General features: G+C 46.2%; 2 protein-coding genes across 5 annotated transcripts in view; one reads left to right on the plus strand and one right to left on the minus strand.

Moving 5' to 3' along the window:
• The window catches only part of MAP3K9 (mitogen-activated protein kinase kinase kinase 9), a 70,374-nt gene extending 47,731 nt beyond the window's left edge, over positions 1–22,643 (minus strand). For 2 of the 3 annotated variants that reach the window (XM_034642520.1, XM_034642519.1), the window contains exons 1-2: positions 21,934–22,643; positions 14,986–15,399 (exon numbers count right to left, since the gene is read on the minus strand). In XM_034642520.1, coding sequence (XP_034498411.1) covers positions 14,986–15,399; positions 21,934–22,333 — 814 coding nt within the window. In that variant the 5' untranslated portion in view covers positions 22,334–22,643. Of the gene's footprint in view, positions 1–4,780; positions 4,800–14,985; positions 15,400–21,933 lie in introns of those variants that run through there. The other variant, XM_034642523.1, reaches the window with a different exon arrangement.
• The window catches only part of LOC117795990, a 36,487-nt gene continuing 36,159 nt past the window's right edge, over positions 22,322–22,649 (plus strand). For both annotated transcript variants that reach the window (XM_034642524.1, XM_034642525.1), the window contains exon 1: positions 22,322–22,449. In XM_034642524.1, coding sequence (XP_034498415.1) covers positions 22,332–22,449 — 118 coding nt within the window. In that variant the 5' untranslated portion in view covers positions 22,322–22,331. The remainder of the gene's footprint in view (positions 22,450–22,649) is intronic.

Consider the following 22,649-nt stretch of genomic DNA (forward strand, 5'->3'; position numbering starts at 1 on the left):
ATGAAGGATGGAAAGTCAAATTTCTCTGTCACGACATTAATCTAAAAATAGAAGTGGGCACTCCCAGCATGCCTAGCCGTCCTCCACGGGGGATGCAATCGCCATGCTGGTCCGACCCAGTCCATCTGGTGACAAACTCGGCTGCAGAGGCAACACCCATGGAGGGCCTGCTCACCTCCAAGAGGACAGGAGGCTAAGAGCCATGGCATCCGAATAAACCACATGGGGCTCGAATATTAACAAACGTGTCCAAACCCTTTTTGAACGTTTACATTACTTTTCTGGTTAAAATTTTGAAATTCCAAGGGGTGTGTGGGTGGCTCTGTTGGTTGGGTGTCCGATTCTTGGTTTCTGCTCAGGTCATGATCTCGGGGTTGTGGGATCGAGCCCCAGGCTAGGCTCCACAGTGCGGCATCTGCTTGGGATTCTCTCTCTGCTCTCCCTCTGCCCCTCCCCCTACTCACACATTCTCTCTCTCTCTTTCTCTCTCTAAAATAAAACTTAAAAATTCTTAATTCCATAAATAAGCATCTGTGAATTTATCTGAAATCTATCTATATTTCCCTTGTTTAAACAAAAGCAAAGCCACAATATCAACATAAGCAAAAACAAGAATCAAATAATGTGGAAACTTCTGTTACAGTCCAACTTTTGGACAGCTGTATATAAGCATAGTTTTGGTTCACAAAGAACACTAACAAGAGGCAAGGCCGAGGCTGCAGAATGATGGCTAAGATTCACATTGTGCTTCTGGAGGGGCCCTGGGGAAAGAGGAAATGAGACAGTAGCCCTCAGCTCCTGTGCATCGGAGGACCATCAGGCCTAGGGATGCCAGGCCCCTGGGCTGGAAGCGTGAAGGATCCCCTCCCTGCAATCCCAGACATGGGGATGATCCGCCCCACAGAGGCCCCAAGACCAGGTTTAAAGCCAGGGTAGCCCCAGCGCACCCAAACTCTGGTGAGTCACAGGGTCCATCCTACAAACCAAGCTGCAAGAACAGGGTCTCCTACTATAGTCTGTTCCTAAAGAACAGAGAAGAAAGACCACTGCACAAGTGCTGGAGAGCCTGGACTTGAGTTCAGGCCCCACTATTCTCCGGCTATGTGCTCTTGGGCAACACATTAAACCTCTCTGACCCTCGGCTTCCTCTACTGTAAAATGGGGCTACCTGGAATTCTCTGCCTGGATTGCCTTAGACAGATACTGCTCCAAATACAGTTCTATAGCACCAAACACAAAATAGGCTTTCCTCACCCCATCTCTAGGAATACTGGGGGAAAAGTGGAGGGCCATTTATTGCTGTCACCATGAGTAATAAGCTAAGGGGAAAAAAACCAGATAATGTCACTAATGATCTTAAATTACCTTATTTTGGAAACATGTAAGTTGATTTTTCATTACCATCCATGGGACCTGATGAGCCACCCTTCTTTGTCACCAGCTGCCATGCACTTGGGAAAGACAAGCTAATTTATGATTGATTTTATGAGTTTGAGGGAGAGAGCCGAACTGACAATGACAGAGAGAGTGCTACTGTTCCACCACAGGATTCCTATCCCTAAGCACAGAGAGCAAGGAGCTGACTACTTAAGAAATACAAATGCTTTTCAATCTGATTAAAAAATGGGCAGAGGACCTTCTTTTCCTAAGAAGACAAAGAAATACTCCACAGACACATGAAAAGATGTTCCACATCACTAATCATCAGGGAGATGTGAATCAAAACCACCATGAGATACCACACCTGCTAGGACAGCGATGACCAAAAAGTAGGAGATAATGTGTTGGTGAGGATGTAAAGAAAAGAGAATTTTTGTGCATTGCTGGTACAAATGGAAATTGCTGCAGCCGCTACGGACAACAATATGGAGGATCATCAAAAAATTAAAAGGAGAATTACCATATGGTCCAGCAATCCGACTTCTGGGTATATATCCAAACGAAACGAAATCACTATCTCCAAGAGCTATCTGCACCCCATGTTCACTGCAGCTTATTCACAATAACCAAGATACAGTAGCAATCCAAGTGTCCATCTATGGATGAATGGATAAAGCATATATGACGTATATACACATACAATGGAGTATCAGTCATAAAAAAGAAGGAAATCCTGACATTTATGACAACATGGAGGGACCTGGAGGGCATTATGGGAAGCGAATAAGTCAGACAGAGGAAGATATATAGTGTATGATCTCACTTACACATGGAATCTCAAAAAGGCAAACTCACAGAAACAGAGCAGAATGACGGTTGCTAAGGGTTGAAGGGTAGGGGAAATGGAGAGATGCTGGCCAAAGGGTACGAACTTCCCATTAGAAGATGAGTAAGTTCTGGGGGTCTAACATACAATATGGTGACTAACTACAGTGAACAATACTGTAGGGGCGCCTGGCTGGCTGCAACTCTTCATCTTGCAGTTGTTGAGTTCAAGTCCCATGTTGGGTGCAGAGATTACTTAAAAATAAAATCTTAAGGGGGCGCCTGGGTAGCGCAGCCGTTAAGCGTCTGCCTTCGGCTCAGGGCGTGATCCCGGTGTTCCAGGATCGAGTCCCACATCAGGCTCCTATGCTGGGAGCCTGCTTCTTCCTCTCCCACTCCCCTGCTGTGTTCCCTCTCTCGCCGGCTGTCTATCTCTGTCACATAAATAAATAAAATCTTTAAAAAAATAAAATAAAATAAAATCTTAAGGGCGCCTGGGTGGCTCAGTCGGTTAAGCGTCTGCCTTCGGCTCAGGTCATGATCCCAGGGTCCTGGGATCAAGCCCCGCTTCTGGCTCCCTGCTTCTCCCTCTGGTCCTCACCCTGCTCCCACTCTCTCTCTTGAGTAAATAAATAAAATTTAAAAAAAATTAAAATAAAATCTTAAAAAAACCCCACAACAATACTGTATTATATTCTTGAAAACTGCTAAAAAGAGTAAATCTTAAATGTTCTCGCCACACCAAAAAATGGTAATTATGGGAGGTGACGGATGTGTTAACTAAGCCTGCTGTGGTAACCATTTCACAATATATATGTATATCAAATCATCACATTGTATACCTCACACTTACACAATGTTACATGTCAATTATATCTCAATACAGCTGGGGGGAGGGGTGGGGAGTCTTCACTGTTTTCTTCTTGAAAACTAAAACTGGTACAGCCTGAACACGGTCTCTTCTATATATAGAAGACCCAGTGAAGAAATGATTGAGTTTGTGTTTGTGGGCAGGAAAGATTCAGACGTGGCTGCTCAGCCGTGACCTCTGGGGCTATAAGCAAGGCATCCCTCATTCCTCCGATGGTGTGGAGATCCTCATTCTGCTGTCGCCCACAATACTTGGGACCTAGCTGGAAAACGTGGCAGAGTACCAGGCCCCACTATTAGGGGCTGGGGGTGCCTGAAAGAAAGGACACTGTCACGAGACTCAGGCATCCCAATAGCTTGACTTTAGGCAAATTACTCAGCGTCTCGGGGTCACAGCTCTAAGGTTCCTTCAAGCTCTAATCTTATCAATAAACACAAAAGGGAGTTATGAATGACTGGAAACTGGAGACTATCACCATTTCCCCCAACTACAATCTTTTTCTCCTCCTTCTTGGATTCTGAAGGTTACCAGAATGCAGAAACAAACAAAAATAAAATGTATCCAGATGTCCTGCACTCTCCGACTGACGTGGCAGGAGAAGATGAGCTACACAGACAGGAATAGGCAAATCACGGAGAAAGACAAGGCAGTCGCATCTGCACTGTGCGATTTGGGATAACTTTTTCTTTTTTCAATAAGACTTTTTCCTGTTACATTGCCTTATCAGACACATCAGGTTGCAAACAGTCACAAGGATCTGCAGAGAAAGGTCTGAGTTACCAGATCAGTCAGTGCCAGGGCCCCATGGCTCCACTGGTATGGTTCAGGTCCCACGGTAGACAGATGGCGAGAGTCAGAGCCTCCGTAGCTGGCAAAACTCCAGAGGCAAACATTAGGCTTCCGACTACCTGAGGTCCAAGAACACCTTCCAGCTTGTTCAGTAGAGGAGTTTGAGTCCATCCAGAAAGGGATGAGGGACAGAAAATGCAAGATTTCAGGGCACCTGGGTGGCTCAGTGGGTTAAACTCAGGTCATGATCTCAGGGTTGTGAGATCAAGCCCTGTGTTGAGCTCCGTGCTGAGTGTGGAGCCTGCTTAAGATTCTCTCTCTCCCTCTGCCCCCACCCCCCACTCCCTTTAAAAAAAAAAAAAAAGAAGAAGAAGAGCGAAAGAATAAGGCAAGATTTCACAGCAACAAGGAATTGTATGCCAAGTCCTATACTGTGTGAGATTCGTGGGACAGGGGAGGTAGGGAGCAGGAGAAGATGGAAGAAAGAAAAACACTACCTCTGTTGTCCAGAATTCTACTGGGATTCTTGTGTTTTTACAGAAACAAAATATCAAAGGAGACCAAAAAAACCACCAAAGACCCAAAAAACCACCAAAAACCAAAAAAACCCAACCACCCCCCCACATCTTAATTTCATTTGCTTCTAAGAAGGAAACTTAGAGATTAGGATAGGAAACAGATCGACTTTCCTTTGTATTTCAATGTTGAACTATTCTTACCTTAAGTATATATCCCATTTTGAATTTTAAATATCTATAGTGCAATTGGAGAGAATGGGACTAAAACACTGAAAATTCAAGTACAAGACAATTTATACTCGAAAGTGCAGGATCACAAATAGTGGATCTAAAGACTGAGGGAATAAACGCAGCCTCTGGACTTACAATAATGACGATCAATATTTGGAGCACTTACCATGTGCCAGACGGTGCTAAGAGCTTCATTGAGATTATTTCACTGAATCCTCACCTCTACCCTATAAAATGAGATGCGTGGAATTATAATTATTCCCATTTAACATTAACGAAAACGAAAGCACAAAGAGTTTATCGTTTGCGCAAGGTCCCAGCTAGCAAGTAACAGAGCCAAGACACAAACCACATCTCACCCAGAGCTCACATGGGCTCATCTCCAATGAAAGAGAGGGTTCACATCCTAAATGTGAGCTCTAAAGGAGAGTTTGGGCATTGTTTAGATAATGTCGTGGGTTCGGGGGAGAGGTTATTAACGCATGGAAACAGGCACAGTGCTGGAATCTGTAAACGACCAAACCCACCATTTCCTGAGCACCTACTAAGTGCTGTGCCCACCAGATCTGAATAGCTACAGGCAATAAAGCCTCTGCACAGAGATGGAAATGGGGCAATCATGTTTCATCCTCCTGCCAAAGGAAGACCACAAAATTCAACATAAAATCTCTTCGGCCCACCCTGAATATTCCAGTCTTAGAAAAGACTGTGCAACAAAAATGCTAAGTTGGTTTGGGGAAGCCGGGAGGGGGAGTGAAAAAGGCATTCCCTTTGACCTTGGCCGTAGACTGGTGCAGCAGGGAAAAGAGAAATATACTGCCTTCCTCCTGGGGCAAAAGCATTTTAATTATCAGCTGAGAGGCCAGCAGAGCCATAAAACTTTCCAGCTGTCCCATTCAATCAGGCCAAAGGCCGCAACAAAACAAGGCAGCATTTCTCACGGGGCCAAGCACTGTGAGTTAACGCAGGTCCAGAGGGAGCGAGAGACACGGCCTTTTCCACAGGAAGTCCAGACACAGTTGGAAGGGGCTATGGGGTATCGATCCCCTTTTGTGGCTTTGGCTGAAATAAATCTGCCAGGGTCAGTGGGAATGGTAAAGCTACCCCCGGCCGACTTGGGAAAGGGAAGCTCAGGGCTGCCTAAAATCCTCATCCTACTTCAAAAAGGGAAACCCACTATATCCTGTGTACACCTAAAATAACACGGAATAGAAAGAAGTCTCTCCTACTCTTTGGAAAGAGGAAAAAACGCGCAGCCCCACTAGTGAATGTGGTTCCCGTGTGACACGTGGCACGCACTGCTGCATACCATCTTCAAACAACACTGCTCTTCTGTATTGCCCACGTTTTACACACGAGGCTCCTGGAACCCCCAGAGGCTAGCCACATGCTCAGTGTCAGAGCTCAAGAAGTAGCTTTTCCAAGTCTCTCTGACTCCCAAGCTGGTGTTCCTTCCTTTAGACCACAGCGATTCCCAAAGCCGAGCTTAAGGGGAAATGCTTTCTTCTCAGATCAAAACCTCCAAGTTTCCTACAGAGAGCACAAATCCCAGGGATGAGCAATCCTCAGCTTTAATCTGTCTCATTTCTCGACCACACTGTCACGCTCCGGTGCCTGCACAGACACAGAGTCTCCCTGCAGCTCCGCTGGGGAGGGGGACAGAGGCACACAAACACCTACGTGGTCTCGAGTCCCACCTGAAAAAGACTTATGTTGATTCAGAGCAGTGGGTGGGAAGGCAAGAGCAAAGCCCCAAGACACCGGGATGCCCCTCGCTCAGCCCCAAGGACAGAAGTGTCATTTGACTTACTGCGTCCTGCCTCCAGCCTCCAGGATGAAGGCTGCCCTTGGGTTATTGTGAATCTCTCCCTCATGATTCATGTGACCAGAGCATCTTCTCTCCACAAGGCCATCTGTCATGCCCTGGGCAGCAAATGGGGAGGGGTACACCTGTGAGCTCCTGTCAACTGTTTTCTCCCTAAACCACTTGGAGAACATTCCCCTCATCAGGAGCTTTGGTCCTTGCAACCAGAAGCCAGAAAGTGGGGGATCTGGGCGCATGGGGGCCTGACGCACACGCAGACCACACAGTCGCCACCTTTTCCCAAACGCACGCACGCGCATAATGTCAGTCCTGGAAGGGACCTCAGAGACCATCTCATCCACACCTTTCATTTCACCCACAAGGAATCTGAGGATCAGAGAGCACAAGGTGTGCCCAAGGCAACCCGGCCCGTCAGTGCCAAGGGTAGCACGTGGGCCAGTGTTCCTTCTATGCCAATTCTCCTCTTACCCAGATACCCAATTTAAGAAGTTCTCTGTAACAGTGTCGATTCATAACCTTCTCAGAGTCTTGGGTTAGTCAAAGTAGCAACCCTGTCCCCCCAAATGAACCCACATTCTGCACTGATTCTAAGGGTTTCAAGGACGCTATGTTAACAGCCCTTCCCTCATAAAAGGAACAAGGATAGCTCTACAGGGAGCTGACGGGGAATGGAAGGGGATTCCAAGGTAAGGAGACGGGAGACCTGGAGAGGAAGCGACATATTTTTCTTGATGCGACAAGACCACTCACATCATCACCTGTGTCTCACTTTCTCCATCCACAAGTAACCCTGAGCTACCTCCCAGGAATGAAGTAAAGCATCAAGTTAGGAATTGAAATTTTTCCAAGAGACAAGGAGGAAAGGACAGACAGGCAGGCTCTGGTCTCCTTAGAGATCCGGAAGCACAAATTTTGACCCTGAGCAATGACAGGGCCATGAACCGGCTGCAAGGGGTGGACAACACCACTTAGTCGTTACCAGGTTTGCCTGGGGAGAGATGTGGGAAAGAGAAAGACATCATAATTTGACCTTCAGGGCAACAACGGCTCAAATCAGAGGAAACAAAGGGGAAGACACTAAGGAATCATCTGGAATCAGAGCCCACACACCTTTAAAAGCCCTTCTTGCCCTGAACCCGCCCCATCACTGAGGCTATTTTCCCCCAAGATAACCACTCAGGGTCCAGAATATCTACCAAGATCCTTCATCTTCTGCTACAACTGCAACACAGGCTTTATTAGGTGCCTGACTGTTGCCCGGGGCCCAGGCCACCTCCTACACCACCAAGCTTGCTGCAGAGAAGCCCTCAGAGCCACCAACGATGACGGCAGGCACTCCAGAGCAAGCTTGGTGAAGGATGGCAAATCTCCCTCCTGGTCCTCCTCGGCGGCCCCTCGACCCCCAGCAGGCACAGGAAAGGACCCTGGGAATGTCAAGGGCATCACCTGCCTCCTGGGGGACCATACTCTCACTGGCCATCGGAGTCTGCTGGTCTCCCTGCCTGGACCGTCCTGGCCCTGCCCACCCTCACCCCTCACTGCTAAGTCTCGTTAACTCCCCTTCACTCCCTCAGGAAATTCTCAGGCCACAGCATGCACCACAGTCCTGACTTAGGTCTCTCCCTGTGACCCCACAGGGAGCTCCTTAAGGGTAGGCAGATGTCTGTTACTGCTCACTATTATATTCTCAACACCAAGCACTCAAATTAACACACAAAGGAGAACCATCTTGTGCTGGAGATGGCCATGCCCAACAGGAAAAGGGAAAAGCAAGGTTCCCAGGCAACGTTAGAGAACTGGGAGCTGCAACTCGACCTCTAGGTCAGACCACCTGGCCTCACCAGTTTCAACTGTTTGCTTTATTTATTTATGTCTTTCTTTTGACTTGCAGAACATGCCTCTGTGTTCATGCAAAATGCTACCCATCAACTGAACAGAATTCTCTGTTACATGCCTGGTGTCCACTGGCTAACCTTAGGTATTGCCTCCTACAACTGAAATGATCCAATTCATTGATCACTTGTGTGCTTTTGCCAGGGAAAATCCTCAAAACACGTCCAACATCCACCAACTGTGAAAGAAAGAACTTGTAGCAAACGAAGAACCACAAAGACCAGAAATGGAAAGGAAAATGGGGAGAGAGATCCAGCAGTACCTAAGCCAGGTACTGTCAAACGTATCTCATTTGGGGATGCCTTCATGAGACATAAAAAAGTCACTACACACCTCTTAAAAAGGACTAGGAATTGGGTTCTCTAACCAATACTTTGCTGCCTCCCAGATCCATCCTGGCAATGTTTTATAGTTTCTTTTATTCTCCTATAGGAAAAACTGCTGTTATGGCTACTCCTCATCCTTTTCTAGGCAAGTCCTTCCTGCCACATTGCTCTTGGCCAGGATCCCTGCACCCTACGTGCTTCTCCCATCCATTCATTCGTTCCTGCACATCGGAATGTGTTCGACCTCAGTGTACAGGAAGAAGAACGCCAGCGTCTGGAATCCAGTGGGTCACAGCGTTCCACAGCACACTCTCAGCCCGGAGAAATCCCCCCCAGGAAACACAGTGTCCAGTCCAGGTATAATCCAGGGCTTAGAATGTTACAGCCAGTCTGAGGTCAAGGGCGTGATGGAAGCTCTGTCTTCCTTCCACTTCCAAGAAAGCAAGGATCCTGCTTCTTTATCTTGTGAACTCTTGAGAGAAGGCTGAGAAGTGCATAAAGCACAAGTGAGCACAGAAATTGGAGGGAGGGGTGCTACTCAGCCCGTACTTGTCAGGAGGAGCAGCCAATCAAACAGGTCCACAGAACCAGAAGGGAGCATGTGAGGGGCAGGACGGGGACTTCACAAGGTGGGAACACAGGGCGTGCGCTGAGGCTGGATGGAGCCGACTGGCAGAGGATGCAGGTGGCAGGGGGCGTGGCCTGCTCCCGCAGCAGACACACTGCCAGTGAGTTATTTGGGGCCCACATCTAGGAAGGGTGCAGAGAAAAAAGAGGGCAGAGGCATTGCAGGTTGGTAACAAATACACTGTGAAAATACCACCCTCGGCACCCAAAACGTTGACGAACTTGGACATTAGGAAGGGAGCAAGGGCCTGGAGCTTATACAGGGGATAAAACACACGTCCACACAAGTCCAGGAGGATGCAGGACATCCTCCGACGAGAGAAGGGGAGGTTTGACACTTTGAGATCCCATAAGCAGACCAGTTCAAGGGGTACTTTATTCATTCATTTATGCATTCATTCATATCCCTGGAAGCTAAACACACAAAATCTATTTGGAGGTCTAGGGACGCTCCTGAAATCATAGCCAACAAGCAGAGGAGGCCAGGGCATGCAGGGCCAGGGCAGCCCATGGCAGGCCAGCTGCGCTTTGTTCGATCTTCCAACAGCCCATGCTGGACAGAGCGCATGCTCACTTCTCCATCATTCCTCCTAAGCCCTACACCTTCACCCCAACCGCTTCACAAATGTACTGACCCGACCGGAAGACATTTGAGCCTGCAACCACTGGCCCAGCAGCTCTAGTCCCTTGTCTCCCTCATGTTCTCCCACATGCTGTCAGGTACTGTGTGTTTAGCACCAGGTGACTACGTAGCACTGACCACAGTGATGGGCCATCGGGAGGGAGCAGTCGGGTTTGCACTGAGCACAGGAAAACAGGTAGGGTTTGTACAGGCAGAGAGCCAAGGCAAGAGCACCCCTGAAAGCCAGGTTATTCCCACAGTGAGGGTGCGGGTGCTGAGTGCCTCGCAGCTGGGAGGCACAGAGCACATTCCAGAGGAAAGACGAAACCAGCCTGGCTTACGGGGGAAGTGCCTTTAGAAGAGGGAGATAAGGCAGTGAAGACCTCATGAGAAGTTTCAACTGACATCGCACCAAAGAAGGCAGATGTGGGGGCGCCTGGGTGGCTCAGTCGTTAAGCAGCTGCTTTCGGCTCGGGTCATGATCCTGGGGTCCTGGGATCAAGCCCCGCATCAGGCTCCTCTGCTAGGAGCCTGCTTCTTCCTCTCCCACTCCCCCTGCTTGTGTTCCCTCTCTCGCTGTGTCTCTGTCAATTAAATAAAATCTTTAAAAGAAAAAAAAAAAAGAAGGCAGATGTGGCAAGTCCCAACCACATGCAGCTCACCACTCACCTCTGCCTTCCAGCTATGAAACTAAGAGTCAATCAGACCTTAAGGAAACGTGGACGCTATGGCTCGGTGAGTAGGGTAATACTATTCCTAACCCTGTAAAACCAAAGCGCCATGCGCTACATAAAATAATGCCGTGAAACGGCCCAGCCGCCCACCAGCAGTGTGCCAGCAACGATGCGGTGACTGAGAACACAAGCAGAGGGGTCAGACCTGGCCGCAAAGTCTGCTCTTAGGATTGGCGGCGAGACCCTGGAGAAATGGCTGACCCCGTCTGAGTCTCAGTTTCCTCCTTTGTAAAATAAACACATTCATCGTCTTTACTCTGCAGGACTGCTATGAGAATGAAAAGAGAACCGACACAAAAAGCTTCATGCCTAACCTTAAAGAGAGCACTCCATAAGCATCAGCTGTATTATTATTATTATTAATATTATCACTATTATTATTATTGTTATACAGGGGTTCGGTTTAGTTAATGACGTATATCTAAGTAGTGGAATCCTGTGCAACCTTTAAATATTTTGTGGTGGAAGAATATTTATTTACATAACGTGTCACAATATGCGGACAAATCGGGGGGCACGAAAGCATGCTACAAGCAACACGGTTATTGGGATTTCCCGTGCACAATTCCGAGTAAAAACAAATATCCGTAAGTACAAAAACTGGAGAAACACACAGCTTTTACCTCTCTGTTTTTCTGTGTTTTCTAAGAGGAGGAAAGAAGTTATTTAATAATAGGGAAAAAAGTAATAACACAACCCTCACTTTGGGCAAGGCTTTTCATTTTCCAAAGCTTTTCCATATGACCTTGTTTTCACACTAATTTAACTTTTAACTAAACCGCTATTGAACTGTTATCCTGCCAAATGCCTTTAAGCCAAAATCCTGAAATCCATCTACCTAACCTTCCAACGGACAATCTTTCCACCAAAAGACCATCTTCCTTGACACCTTTGCTAACGATCAAGTGGCCAGTTTTTCCCAATCGAGGGAGCAGAGACACAAATCCATTATTAGAGCCAGGGCTTTCTGCGAGTAGTTTTAAGAAGTGATGTTTGAGTCAATGATGCAATGTGGTAAAGTACTAGAAGCCATTAGCTAAATCAGGGGTCTGGGCCGCACGTCCCAGGGCCTGGCTAACCTTGCTTGGCTGTACGATGCGAAACATCCGAAATAAACAGTTCTTCCCAACGCATGTCCCACATTAGGATTCCATGGGAAGACTGCCAGCTGCTTCCCCCACCAGCCCTGCTCTCACTGCCACCCAGATTAAAGTCCTGCATCTCCCAGCCTCCCCTGCACCAGCCATGGCTATATGATTACATTCTGGCCAATTAATGCAAGCAGACGTGTTTCTGCTGGACTTCTGGGAGGACCACGGGAGCCAGCTCAGCTCCAGGAGCACCTTTTTCTGTGCTTCTGCTTTTCCTCCTCCTTTGGGCCTGTTACTTGGACCAAATAACTGGCATTTTCGCAGCCATCTCAGACCATAAGGCAAGCCTGAGGATGCAAGCCATGTACTGGGATGGTGTGAAAAACAGGAGCCTGGATCCCTGAGGACACTGGGATGTCCCTAACCCCTGCAGACTTCTTTTCAAAGACGAATGAACATACACCTTGTTTTAGCCACTGTTATTCTGGTTTTTAGGTTATGTGCTGTCAAACCTAAACTTACTGAGGATTATGTATCAACATACGATGCTGCAGACATTCCATTGCCAGTTAACAGCAGTGACTTTTTAAAGCAGGTGACCAGGATAGTAAAGCATTGTAATTAATCACCCTTCCACTGAGCCTTTTGCAACAGTTAGATGTCTATCACCAACTACTTTCTTTTGTCCACAAAGACAGCCCACATATATACATCCCTTCTCCCTAGTGGATCTAAGTCAACTAACACATATGATTCCTAGAGTTCTCCCCTCACATGGCAGCGACCAAACTCCAACTCTCTAGAACCCTTAATAACAACCAAGAGAGGGACACCTGGGTGGCTCAGCTGGCTGGGCGTCTGCTTCGGCTCAGGTCGTGATCCCAGGGTCCTGAGATCGAGCCCCACATCAGGCTCCCTGCTCAGCGGGGAGCCTCCTTCTCCCTCTTCTCCCCGCTCATGCTCGCTCTCTCTCTCTCTCTCTCAAATAAATAAAATCTTAAAAAAACAGACAAAAACCCCAAGAGACACAGGCCAGCCTCCTCAAGTCTGCAAAACACAGAGAAATTGTGACTCTCCAACTGGCGGGTAAAAACTAGCATAACATTTACAAAATGATTTTTTAAGTCATGCACACAGAGCACTGGAGTAAAAACAACAGTGACATCAAGACTCACACTGGATTCACACAATCCCAGGCAAACAGCCACCACAGACCAATGTCAAGGAGCTACCCCAACACCCCTGTGAGATTTACAGCAGGCATCAATATCAGCACCAACCACACAGCCCAATGGACTCCGCACATTCCCAGGCATCGGCGAACCTAATGAGGTCAAGGGTCAGACTATACCACGTGTAAGTCCAACCTGGCCACAGCACACTGCACCAGAGCCCACTAAAGACAAAGAAAGAACAGGGTTTTTTCTCCCCAGTGACAGAATGACACTGAGGTCTCTTGCCACCTCTTGCAAACGGCAGAACTTGGCAAGCTAACTTTTCCTTCACAAGAGCCTGGACCTTCAAACGTAAATCTCACGGAATGTAAAACCTGGTGGTTACAGCTTGAAATTACACCCAAATTTGAAACTTCCTGGAGGAAATGGTTGACTTTTACAATTCCATCATTCTAGCCCAAGTTTTTCAAAGGTCTCAATACGTACGATTAAAGCACTTTGCTTACGTCTTCCAGCATAAGGATATAAGAAAAAATAAAGAATAGTCAGCTTCTCTGCCACATTTTCTACCAACACATCTGCTATTTCTTACCCCATCATCCAAAGCAGTGTCTAGGCAGAAACATGAAAAGGGTCACCAAAGGTTTTAATTTCATATGTTTAAAGAACAGAATCTGGGAGGAGGGATGAGAATAATCATGTTTTATTTTACGGAACTTAAATCCTTCACATGCGTTACATATAATGTTCCATGCTTTTACAAGGATGAATTTTTCTATTATTAAGGGAGAAGAGGGCTCAGGTAGAAGAGATAAGGGTAAGAAAGGCTATTTTAAAGTAAATTGGAAAATCTATTTGTGTGTGGGTATGTCTAAATGTATAAATATAGGTATGTATATATTTACATAAACATATTTACTTTAAAAATGTTTGGGGGGATATGCCAAATATAACAGTTATACTCCCTGAAGGAAAACATTATTGGTTACTCTCTCTTTTTTACCTACACTGCTTAATTTTTGTACAACAGAAACATCTACTACTTAAATAACTTTAAAATTATTTTTAAGCATAAACATTCACAGTAGTATCGGTGGAAAAATAAACCACATCTGGAACAGCTCAGAACAAAACAAAGTCTGAAGGATTTCTGGGCTCAATGCTGAAGGAAACAGAGAGTGAAGTTCCTGGGACCCACACCACTCCCCCAAACCTTAACACCTGCCTCTCCACACAGGATGCTCGAAGTGGTTTTAAGCATATCCTATTTAACAAATGTTATCCTCTCTACCACACAGTTCAGGCAAAAGAGAGCACAAATTACCACACAAAAGAGGCATAGTCCCAGCGCCTGCAGATTCCAAGGAAAGAGACTGGTTTCCACCAAATCACCATGTAATTATGTACTTGCTTTACAATCCAGTTTATGGATTCCGGATGTTTAATAAACAGTTACTTCTCAGTTCCCTGCTATTAAACACTAAGTAGTTACAACAATTAATTAATAAGACCCGTAGGCTATCAGGAGTCTATAATACTACCAGCCAGGTCACGCTCTCCCAGTGGACACTGTCACCTGAATCGGCCCCACAGCTTAAACAACATGCCTCTTCTTCCTTACAGTCCCTTCTCTGGGGGGTACCTCAAGTTGCGGTGGTCAGGTAGAATGTAAATAGGCTTTATAGTTACCTGTTGTTTCACCAAAGAGGGAAACCCCTTTTGTAATTACAGACACACTTCCCCAAAGTGGAAAAATATATCTATTTATCTATGTATCTACCTCTCTATCTATATGCAGATATATATTGCACAGCATAGCAGAATTATACACCACCAAACTTGCCTGCTAACATGAGCTCAGAATTATTCCAAACCCCTGAGGTGCCTCATTCTTCTCTTTCTAAACCAAATTTTCCTGGCACTCATTCCACCCCTACATCTCAACTCAAGGATGGAATGGTTTTAAGCAAGGAGTTTCACTGCCCATTGAGATTCCTTTAGGAATCCACTTCCACCAAAGCCATGGACTGAGTATAAAAGTACTCTTGAGCCCTCCAGCCCCACCTCTTCATACTCACTGTTACTGGACTTAAGGTCGCGGTGGATGATGGGGACAATTGCCTCATCGTGTAAGTAGTTCATCCCTCTGGCAATCTGCACAGCCCAGTTCACCAGGATGTCTGGGGGAATCCTTTTCCCAGATAACACTCTATTCAAAGGCCCTCCACGAGCAAACTCCATGACCAAGCAGAGGTTGGGTTCCTTCAGACACACACCCCTAAGGGCAATGATGTTGGGGTGCTTCAGCATGGCGAAGAGCTTGGCCTCCTGGCGAACATTCTCTATAGTCTGGCTGATGTCCTCATCAGGGTCATGGCGAGCTGCTTTCACGGCAACCTCATCCCCTATCCAGAAAGCACGATAGACCTTCCCAAAGCCCCCGATGCCAATAATCTCTTCCAGGGTTAGCTCCGCAAAATCAATCTCTAACACTGAGAAAGAGAAGAAAAAAAGAAGTCAAAAACATTCTGAAAACACCACTGAATCACCCATTTACCAATGGGTAAACATAGCAAGTTATCTGTTCACTTGGCTTTTTTGTCTTCCCACTGTAAGGTAAGCTCCATCAAGGCAAGAAATGTGGCTACCCTATTTTCTGTTGCATTATTCTTAATGACCAGCACATTGTGGGCATTCAATAAATATTCATGTAATAATTTCTACTTGGAACATCATGCAGAATGTCAAACCATGACAAACCATTTTAACTAAAGGGAACAGAGGGAGATCATTTTGGGGAGACTTATTCATTTTACTGTGTCCTAGATGGTGAGAAGCATACAATCCTGCGACAAGACAGACACACAACAACCAAACCACAGCGTGAACAGAGCCTTCGTAGTTCTATGATCAGATTAGGAAAACCACCAACTCCCACTGCAGGACAGGATTAAGAGGGTGAGTAGGAAGGGATTCTCAGGGAAGGCAACACTGGGAATGAGTGGGAGGGAGAGTGCCTGGCTGGCTCAGTCGGTAGAGTGTGCAACTTTGGATTTCGGGGTTGTGAGTTTCAGTTCCATGCTGGGTGTAGAGATTACTTAAAAATAAAATCTAAAAAAAAAAAAGAATGAGTGGGAGGGATCTCATCAGGCAGCAAAGATCAGGACGGAGAAGGACAATCCAGGCAAAGGGAAGGTCATGAGCAAGAACATGAGGTATAAGAATATATGGCATATCAAGAACTTCAAGGAGTCTGGCCGGTGTGGCTGGATTATATGTGTTAGGATAGGAGATGAGGCTCAAGGTCTTGTTGGGGTCAGCTAGGCCGTGAGATGGTTTTAAAGTCATTCTGAGGGGCGCCTGGGTGGCACAGCGGTTAAGCATCTGCCTTCGGCTCAGGGCGTGATCCCGGCGTTATGGGATCGAGCCCCACATCAGGCTCCTCTGCTGGGAGCCTGCTTCTTCCTCTACCACTCCCCCTGCTTGTGTCTCTCGCTGGCTGTCTCTATCTCTGTCAAATAAATAAATAAAATCTTTAAAAAATAAAAATAAAAAATAAAAAAAGTCATTCTGAGAGGCTTGAACTTCACACTGTGAATGATAGGACTCATGTATTTTTAAGTAGGGGAGTGTTACTAGACTGTGATTTAGAAAGGACATCAATTCTGACAGCCATGGGGATATAACTTGGAGGAGAGGGAAAAGTATGTCTCCCCATGAGAGATCGGGAACACAGGGTACAGTGGCTACCAGTGATTACAAATCTTGGGCTAGATAAGGTGTTGCTATAGAAGTAAAGTGCTATTTTATGTTTCTCTCATGAAAACCCTGTGCTCTGTCTTCTCAGTCTCTTTGTCTTCACGTGTCTGACTCATACTCAACCCTCAGGTCTCAGCTTAAACAAAATCTCCTAGAGGAACTTTTCCTAAACCCCGCCTAAATGAGGTCAGGCCCCCATCAGATGCGTCCATAACAGTCTCTGTTTGGCAAGACCCAACAAGGTTTAATTACTTGTTCAGTGCCTGCTGTCCTGCTAGATTGCGAGATCCACAAGGGCAGATTCTGTCTGCTTTATTCTCCACTGTACTCACCCTGCTGAACATTCAGCAGGTAATCGACAGAGTAAAATTGGAGGTGGGGGTGGGGGGGCCCATCTCAGTAGAAAATAAACCAAACTCAAATCTGAAAAATTTTTTAAAAATGCATTGGACCTCCTGAAACAGAGAGAACATAGTCAGTTTGTTAAGAAAAAACAACAACAACAACAAAAAAAAACCTAAGAAAACAAAGATCTATTTCTGAACTTCTGCCAAGACCAAAAGAGGAACTGCCCACTGCTGGCTGTTCCCATCCTTCCTCAGACAGCTCCAGGATGCCTCCAACCTCCACTCGCATGCCGGTGGTGCTCAAAACTCTATTCTTGCTTAATTAGAGTATTCATCCTATCTAGGGCTAATATTTATTTGTATTTTACAATGCAACAGGCAGTCTGCACAAAAGAATACAAAAAGACATACAAAAAGTATAGCCCATCTTGACCCCCAAAATTCCAATTGTTCAAGCTTTCACCTCACCTGGCACTCCTCATAAAGAATAAATGTTACAGCTGGCCCTGCACACTAACAATCGACGTCCACTCTAAAATCCTCTAGCATATCTTGTAGTACAGAGGCCAGAAAGCTAAGAACTACATTTCCCAGACTCCCTGATGGCTACAGGTCTGCTCCTGCCAATTAGATGTATGAGATATGAAGGCAGAAGTGAGATGGACACCATCTTCTTACCATTTCTCCTGGCAAGCATGGCTGTGGAGAAGTGGGATTTTTCTGCATGTCAGTGTCTAATCACTAACTCTGGCAGATGTAGAAAGGAATGCTGCAAGGCCAAGTGGTTGCCTAATCTCTGGACAACAACTACAAAAGGGTGTTCTTGAAATCAACAGCTTCAACGTCAACTCCTGATTCTGTACGTTCCCAATTAGGGAACAGTAGCTTGCTGGGTGGGTCAGATCTGCAATGTTCTGGGAGTTGTTCCCATAGGTCCAGCTAAGAGCCCCTTCTCCCTGCCCCTCCAACAATTCTGTAAGCACCCAATTTCCTGTGCTAAATCACTTTCTGCTTAAAATATCTTAAGTGTTCCTGGGTCCTAAAATGAACCCTGATTACTAATTCTTGTCTTATCTCGTCTATATGAATGAGAAAAACAATGTGTATATTAAGGAGAGATAAGAAACCCTCTTGGAGAAATATGTAAATTATGTTACGAGTCTCCTTGGTCATAGAGGGAAGGAACATTCACTTTTTCTAACAGCTTTTACACTGATGAAAAGATATCTGTCTCTTTAACAAGTCTGCATTCACACATCTTATTTCCTCAACTGAATATATGAATTTTCCTTAAGGGAATTAACTGTTGTATTTTTCTCTTATATCCTTCCTCCTTTCCTCTGGTCTGAAGCATAGTAGTGAACACATAGGATGTGTTAAATATTTATTTAAATGTATAAGGATTTAAAAGAAGTGATTCTGAACCTGGGTGCTGAAGGGACAGCTCCTCAGATGGCATTTCAGAGGAGACAGAAAACCTCTGTGGGGAAAGGAGAGCAATAGTCTCTCTCTGGGTAGAACAGAAACTCTCAGGTACTTGCTAACTAGTTAAGGAAATATTATGACCAACCTTCAAGAAAAGTATAGAACACAGCTTGCAAGCAGATAGAAGACAAAAGATTGGGGACTGGGGGGAGGGTACTTTCTTTTCCCTTCCCTGTGAAGAAGTCGCTTTGGGTAGGACCTAGACCTTCAGCTGCAGCTGAGAGAATGTAGGGCTCTCCTTTCCCACAGTCAAGACCTGGTTTTAAGTAAGAATCAGGTCAAGTCAGATTCAGCACATTTTTCAGTTTCTATGGATGGATATTTCCAGGAATATCAGGAACAAAACCTTATTTCTTTCATTTTTGCAGTGAAGATGTTATTCTCTCTCAACTGCATTCTTGAAAACTAAACATATAGGCACATCCTGGTAAGTTTTGGGCAAGTGAATGGTACATACCTCACTCATTTAAAAATCCCAAGTACCCCTGAAAATACATCCTTATATTTCTAGTGGATGAAAGAAAAAAATGTAAATTAGTAAAAATCTTCATTAATGCCCTGCTTGAAAACAGGCACAATTCTCCTGTAAGAGAAACTTTTTTTTTTTAATACCTAGGACTATATATGCCCCAAGATGATAAATTTGGAACTGTATATTTTTCCTCTTTCACTAAAAAAAAAGATGAGTGAGCTCCTAGGTTATTTATATTTGTCAGCCATGGAGAGCTAAACTTTCATATTTACATTGGAGCGGATAAAGGCACTATATAAATATTAGATGATTTCTAAATATCTATTTTTTTTTATTTGTCACAAGATTTGGTAATTTCCCCCTCTTCTGTTCTGAGTAAAGTTTGAAACAAAATTTTCAATTTGAAAAGCAATATTTAAAACTAAAACTGAACAATCTTACTTAACTGTCTGCTATTCATAATCTAACATCACAATTCATGCCCCAGAAGAGAAGTTCAAAAGGGTAACTGAGGAAAAGCTGTCAGTGGCTCAATTTCATTACAAGTTTTTGGAAACAAGGTTGTCAATTACTCTATTTTCTGAGTGACACTAACTAAAATGGTGGATGCAGGACACCCATCAGAGCACCTGTTAGCAATTTCCCACGTTCATCTTTATCAAAGCATTGTACCAACATGGTGTATTTATATCACCAATCTCCCTCAGGTGTGACTTATAAGCAACTCCTTATCTTATCATTTCTTTATCTCCTGGTATTTTTTTAAAGTTTTATTTATTTAAGTAATCTCTACACCCCACGCAGGTCTCGAACACATGACCCCCAGCACAAGAGTTGCATGCTCCACCAACTCAACCAGCTAAGCACCCCTACCTCCTGGCATTTAATACGGTATCTATCCTTTGCTAGGCACTCTAATTAGTTTTTGAATAGAATTAAATTTTCTGAATTATCAAGAATTAATTCCATTCAAGTTCAGAACTCCTGATGAGACTAAATAAAATAACTTACCAGGGCCTTCAAATGTCACGTTCTTCAAGTCAATTCTTTCAATAAGCACAAAGTACTTCCTACTTTCTTATCATCTGAGTTCTAGATACAGAAATCTAGTCTTTCTAAGGTAATTTTTGTCACAATAAAGATAAAGTCCTGGGCACCCATGGAAGAAGGAGCTGCTGACGTAGCACGCTGTGGCCACGGCTGGTGTTCTGCAGATGAGTTTTTCCAGCCCAAGTCACATTCACTCCTGACTGCTCTGACACCTGGGGGCACAGAGATGGAAGAAACGGGGTTCCTGCTCAGGAGCCTCACACAGCCCTCCCACTCTGACATTAGCTGTACAAAAGAAAATCACAAAACATCCCCCATAAAGAACCTCAAACCTTTGACTTATGTATAAAAAACTGCACTAATATGCCAGACCATTCTTCCAGTATCTCTTCCAGTATGTGACCAAGCTCATCTTCAGCACTATTTTAGACACGACGCGAGGACCCTTAGCCTTCACCTTCCCAGTACTAGAGCCAAAAAGATTTAACACCCAGAAACCATTTAAAATCATTTGTTGCCTCCAGGCATTATAAAGATCAAAATGTAGAAACAGGAAGTTTTACACTGTATGAGAGGGAAAGAGAAGGGGAACTAAGGATTTGAACATCAATTTGATGGTCAAAACACCAATAAAGAAGGAGAATAGAAAAATAAGGAAGAGGTTATGATTTTCATATTAGGTGATGGTGCTTAAAGAAAACATCTTAAATAAAGTAACGCAAATGTTCAGGTGAAAATGAGTTACAGGACTGAAAGATAAATGTTATAAATGAAATTCAGAAACTAAATGCCTAACGTTGGCCCTTGGTAACGATTTTTTTTAATTAACTAAAATGCAAAGTATACAAAATATGGCAAAAACAATAATAAACATGTATTAATATCTTTTTGCGGGGAAGAAATTATGGAGATCATCAAATATAGAACAATGTAAACTACACAAGAAGATATTTACATTTTCTAAAACCACCTAGCAGAACTAAGGGATTCCAATGGCAATTTAAGTCCTTTGAAAAAAACAAAGGAAATTTCATTGCAGGGTGTGGAACAGGGGGCTCCTGGGAAATTGGTGAAAACCAGGACACGGGGAAGAAAGGCCCTGGGAGGGACCCGTGGGCATGGTCCCCTTGAGATTTGGCAAATACCAAATATAGGCAAGGATCTAGGGTGAGAAGAAAGGAAAAAATGTATTATCCGAACAGCCTGGGTGTCAAGGGACTGGGATTTAGCCACTGTACCCTGTGTTCCTGATCTCTCATGGGGAAAGGACATACTTTTCCCTCTCCAATCATCTCTCCACCCATCATCACTGCTTCTTCACACACTCGCACCCTTCTCAGCACATCATTCAGTGAGACTCCTAAAGGTACAACTTCTGAGATACAAGATTGCGATACAAGAAATCAACACATTTCAAAGGCACTTCAGCCTTGAGTTCGCACAGGCTTCCGGGACTTGAGAGCCAGACCAGCCAGCCCTGAGGGAGACACCCCCTTCTTCAAAGCAAATGCCTGAAGGGGCGAGGACAGGCGGTAGAAGAGGTCGGGAAGGTCTCTGATTTGGGGACTAAGGTTATGACAGAAACTACCAGCTGGCCTGAAATCCTTCCAGATTTGGGGAAGCCGGGAGTGCGAAATGGGGAGATTCTCATGCTGGGGCTTCAGGATGTGGAAAGCAGAAGCCGTGGCTGAGATGGTCAGATGAAGGTTAAGAAGCCCAAGCGCCTGAGGTTCTGGGCAAGGCCTGCCGCGTCTTTATCGTACCCATCGCATCCACCAGAGCAGCCCCTGCAACCCGAGCGCGCGCACACACACCCACCCCCAGGTCAACCATTCCCCACGCGCTCTGCAACCACCCCCTAGGCCCCAGCCCCCCCTTCCCCGCCAGGCTCCGCGGCCCCGCCTTCGCCTTACACTGAATGGGCGGGTAGCAACTGGGGTCCTCGCCGCCGTGCTGGCAACGACTGGAGAAGGCGCTGCGCGGGGTCACGTAGTTGCTGGGGAAGATGCCCACCCGCTGGTTCAGCTGCCCGGTCCACCAGCCCTCGTCGCCGGACACCTGCGAGTCCTTGGACAGCACCTCCACCACGTCGCCCAGCCGCAGGGTCAGCTCGTCCTCGCCCGCCGCCTCGTACTCGAACACTGCCGTCCAGTAGGGCAGTGGTGCATCGGAACCCAGCTCCCCCGGGGCCGCCGCCGCCTCCTCCTCCTCTTCCTCTTCCTCCTCGGCCCCGGCCCCCGCTCCATCCTCCCCCGGCGGGGCGGCAGCGGCGGCGCTCGCCAGGCAGCCGAGAAGCGCTCTGGAGGGCTCCATGGAACGGCCGATCCATAGGGTGCGGGGCTGTCGCCGCCCGCAGGAGCCGCCGCCGCCTATTGTTCATGCGGCTCCGCAGAGCTGGGGGGACCCCCCTCCCCCGACGGCGGCCGCAGGTAGGGCCCGGGCTGGCGGGGCGGGTAGAGCCGGCTCGCTGGGGCTGGCAGGCGCGGCGACAAGTGAGCCTAGAGGGAGTGCTCACCGCGGCATGGGGGCGCGGTGGAGCCCCCGCCTTCGTGCTCGCCCCCCGGGGGCGGCCTGGCCACCTCCGCCGCGGGTACCTGCTCGCGCAGCCGGTGCCCGCCGCCGCGCGCCG

The sequence above is a fragment of the Ailuropoda melanoleuca genome, chromosome 14 (assembly GCF_002007445.2).
Source record: "Ailuropoda melanoleuca isolate Jingjing chromosome 14, ASM200744v2, whole genome shotgun sequence".
Taxonomy (NCBI): Eukaryota; Metazoa; Chordata; class Mammalia; order Carnivora; family Ursidae; genus Ailuropoda; species Ailuropoda melanoleuca.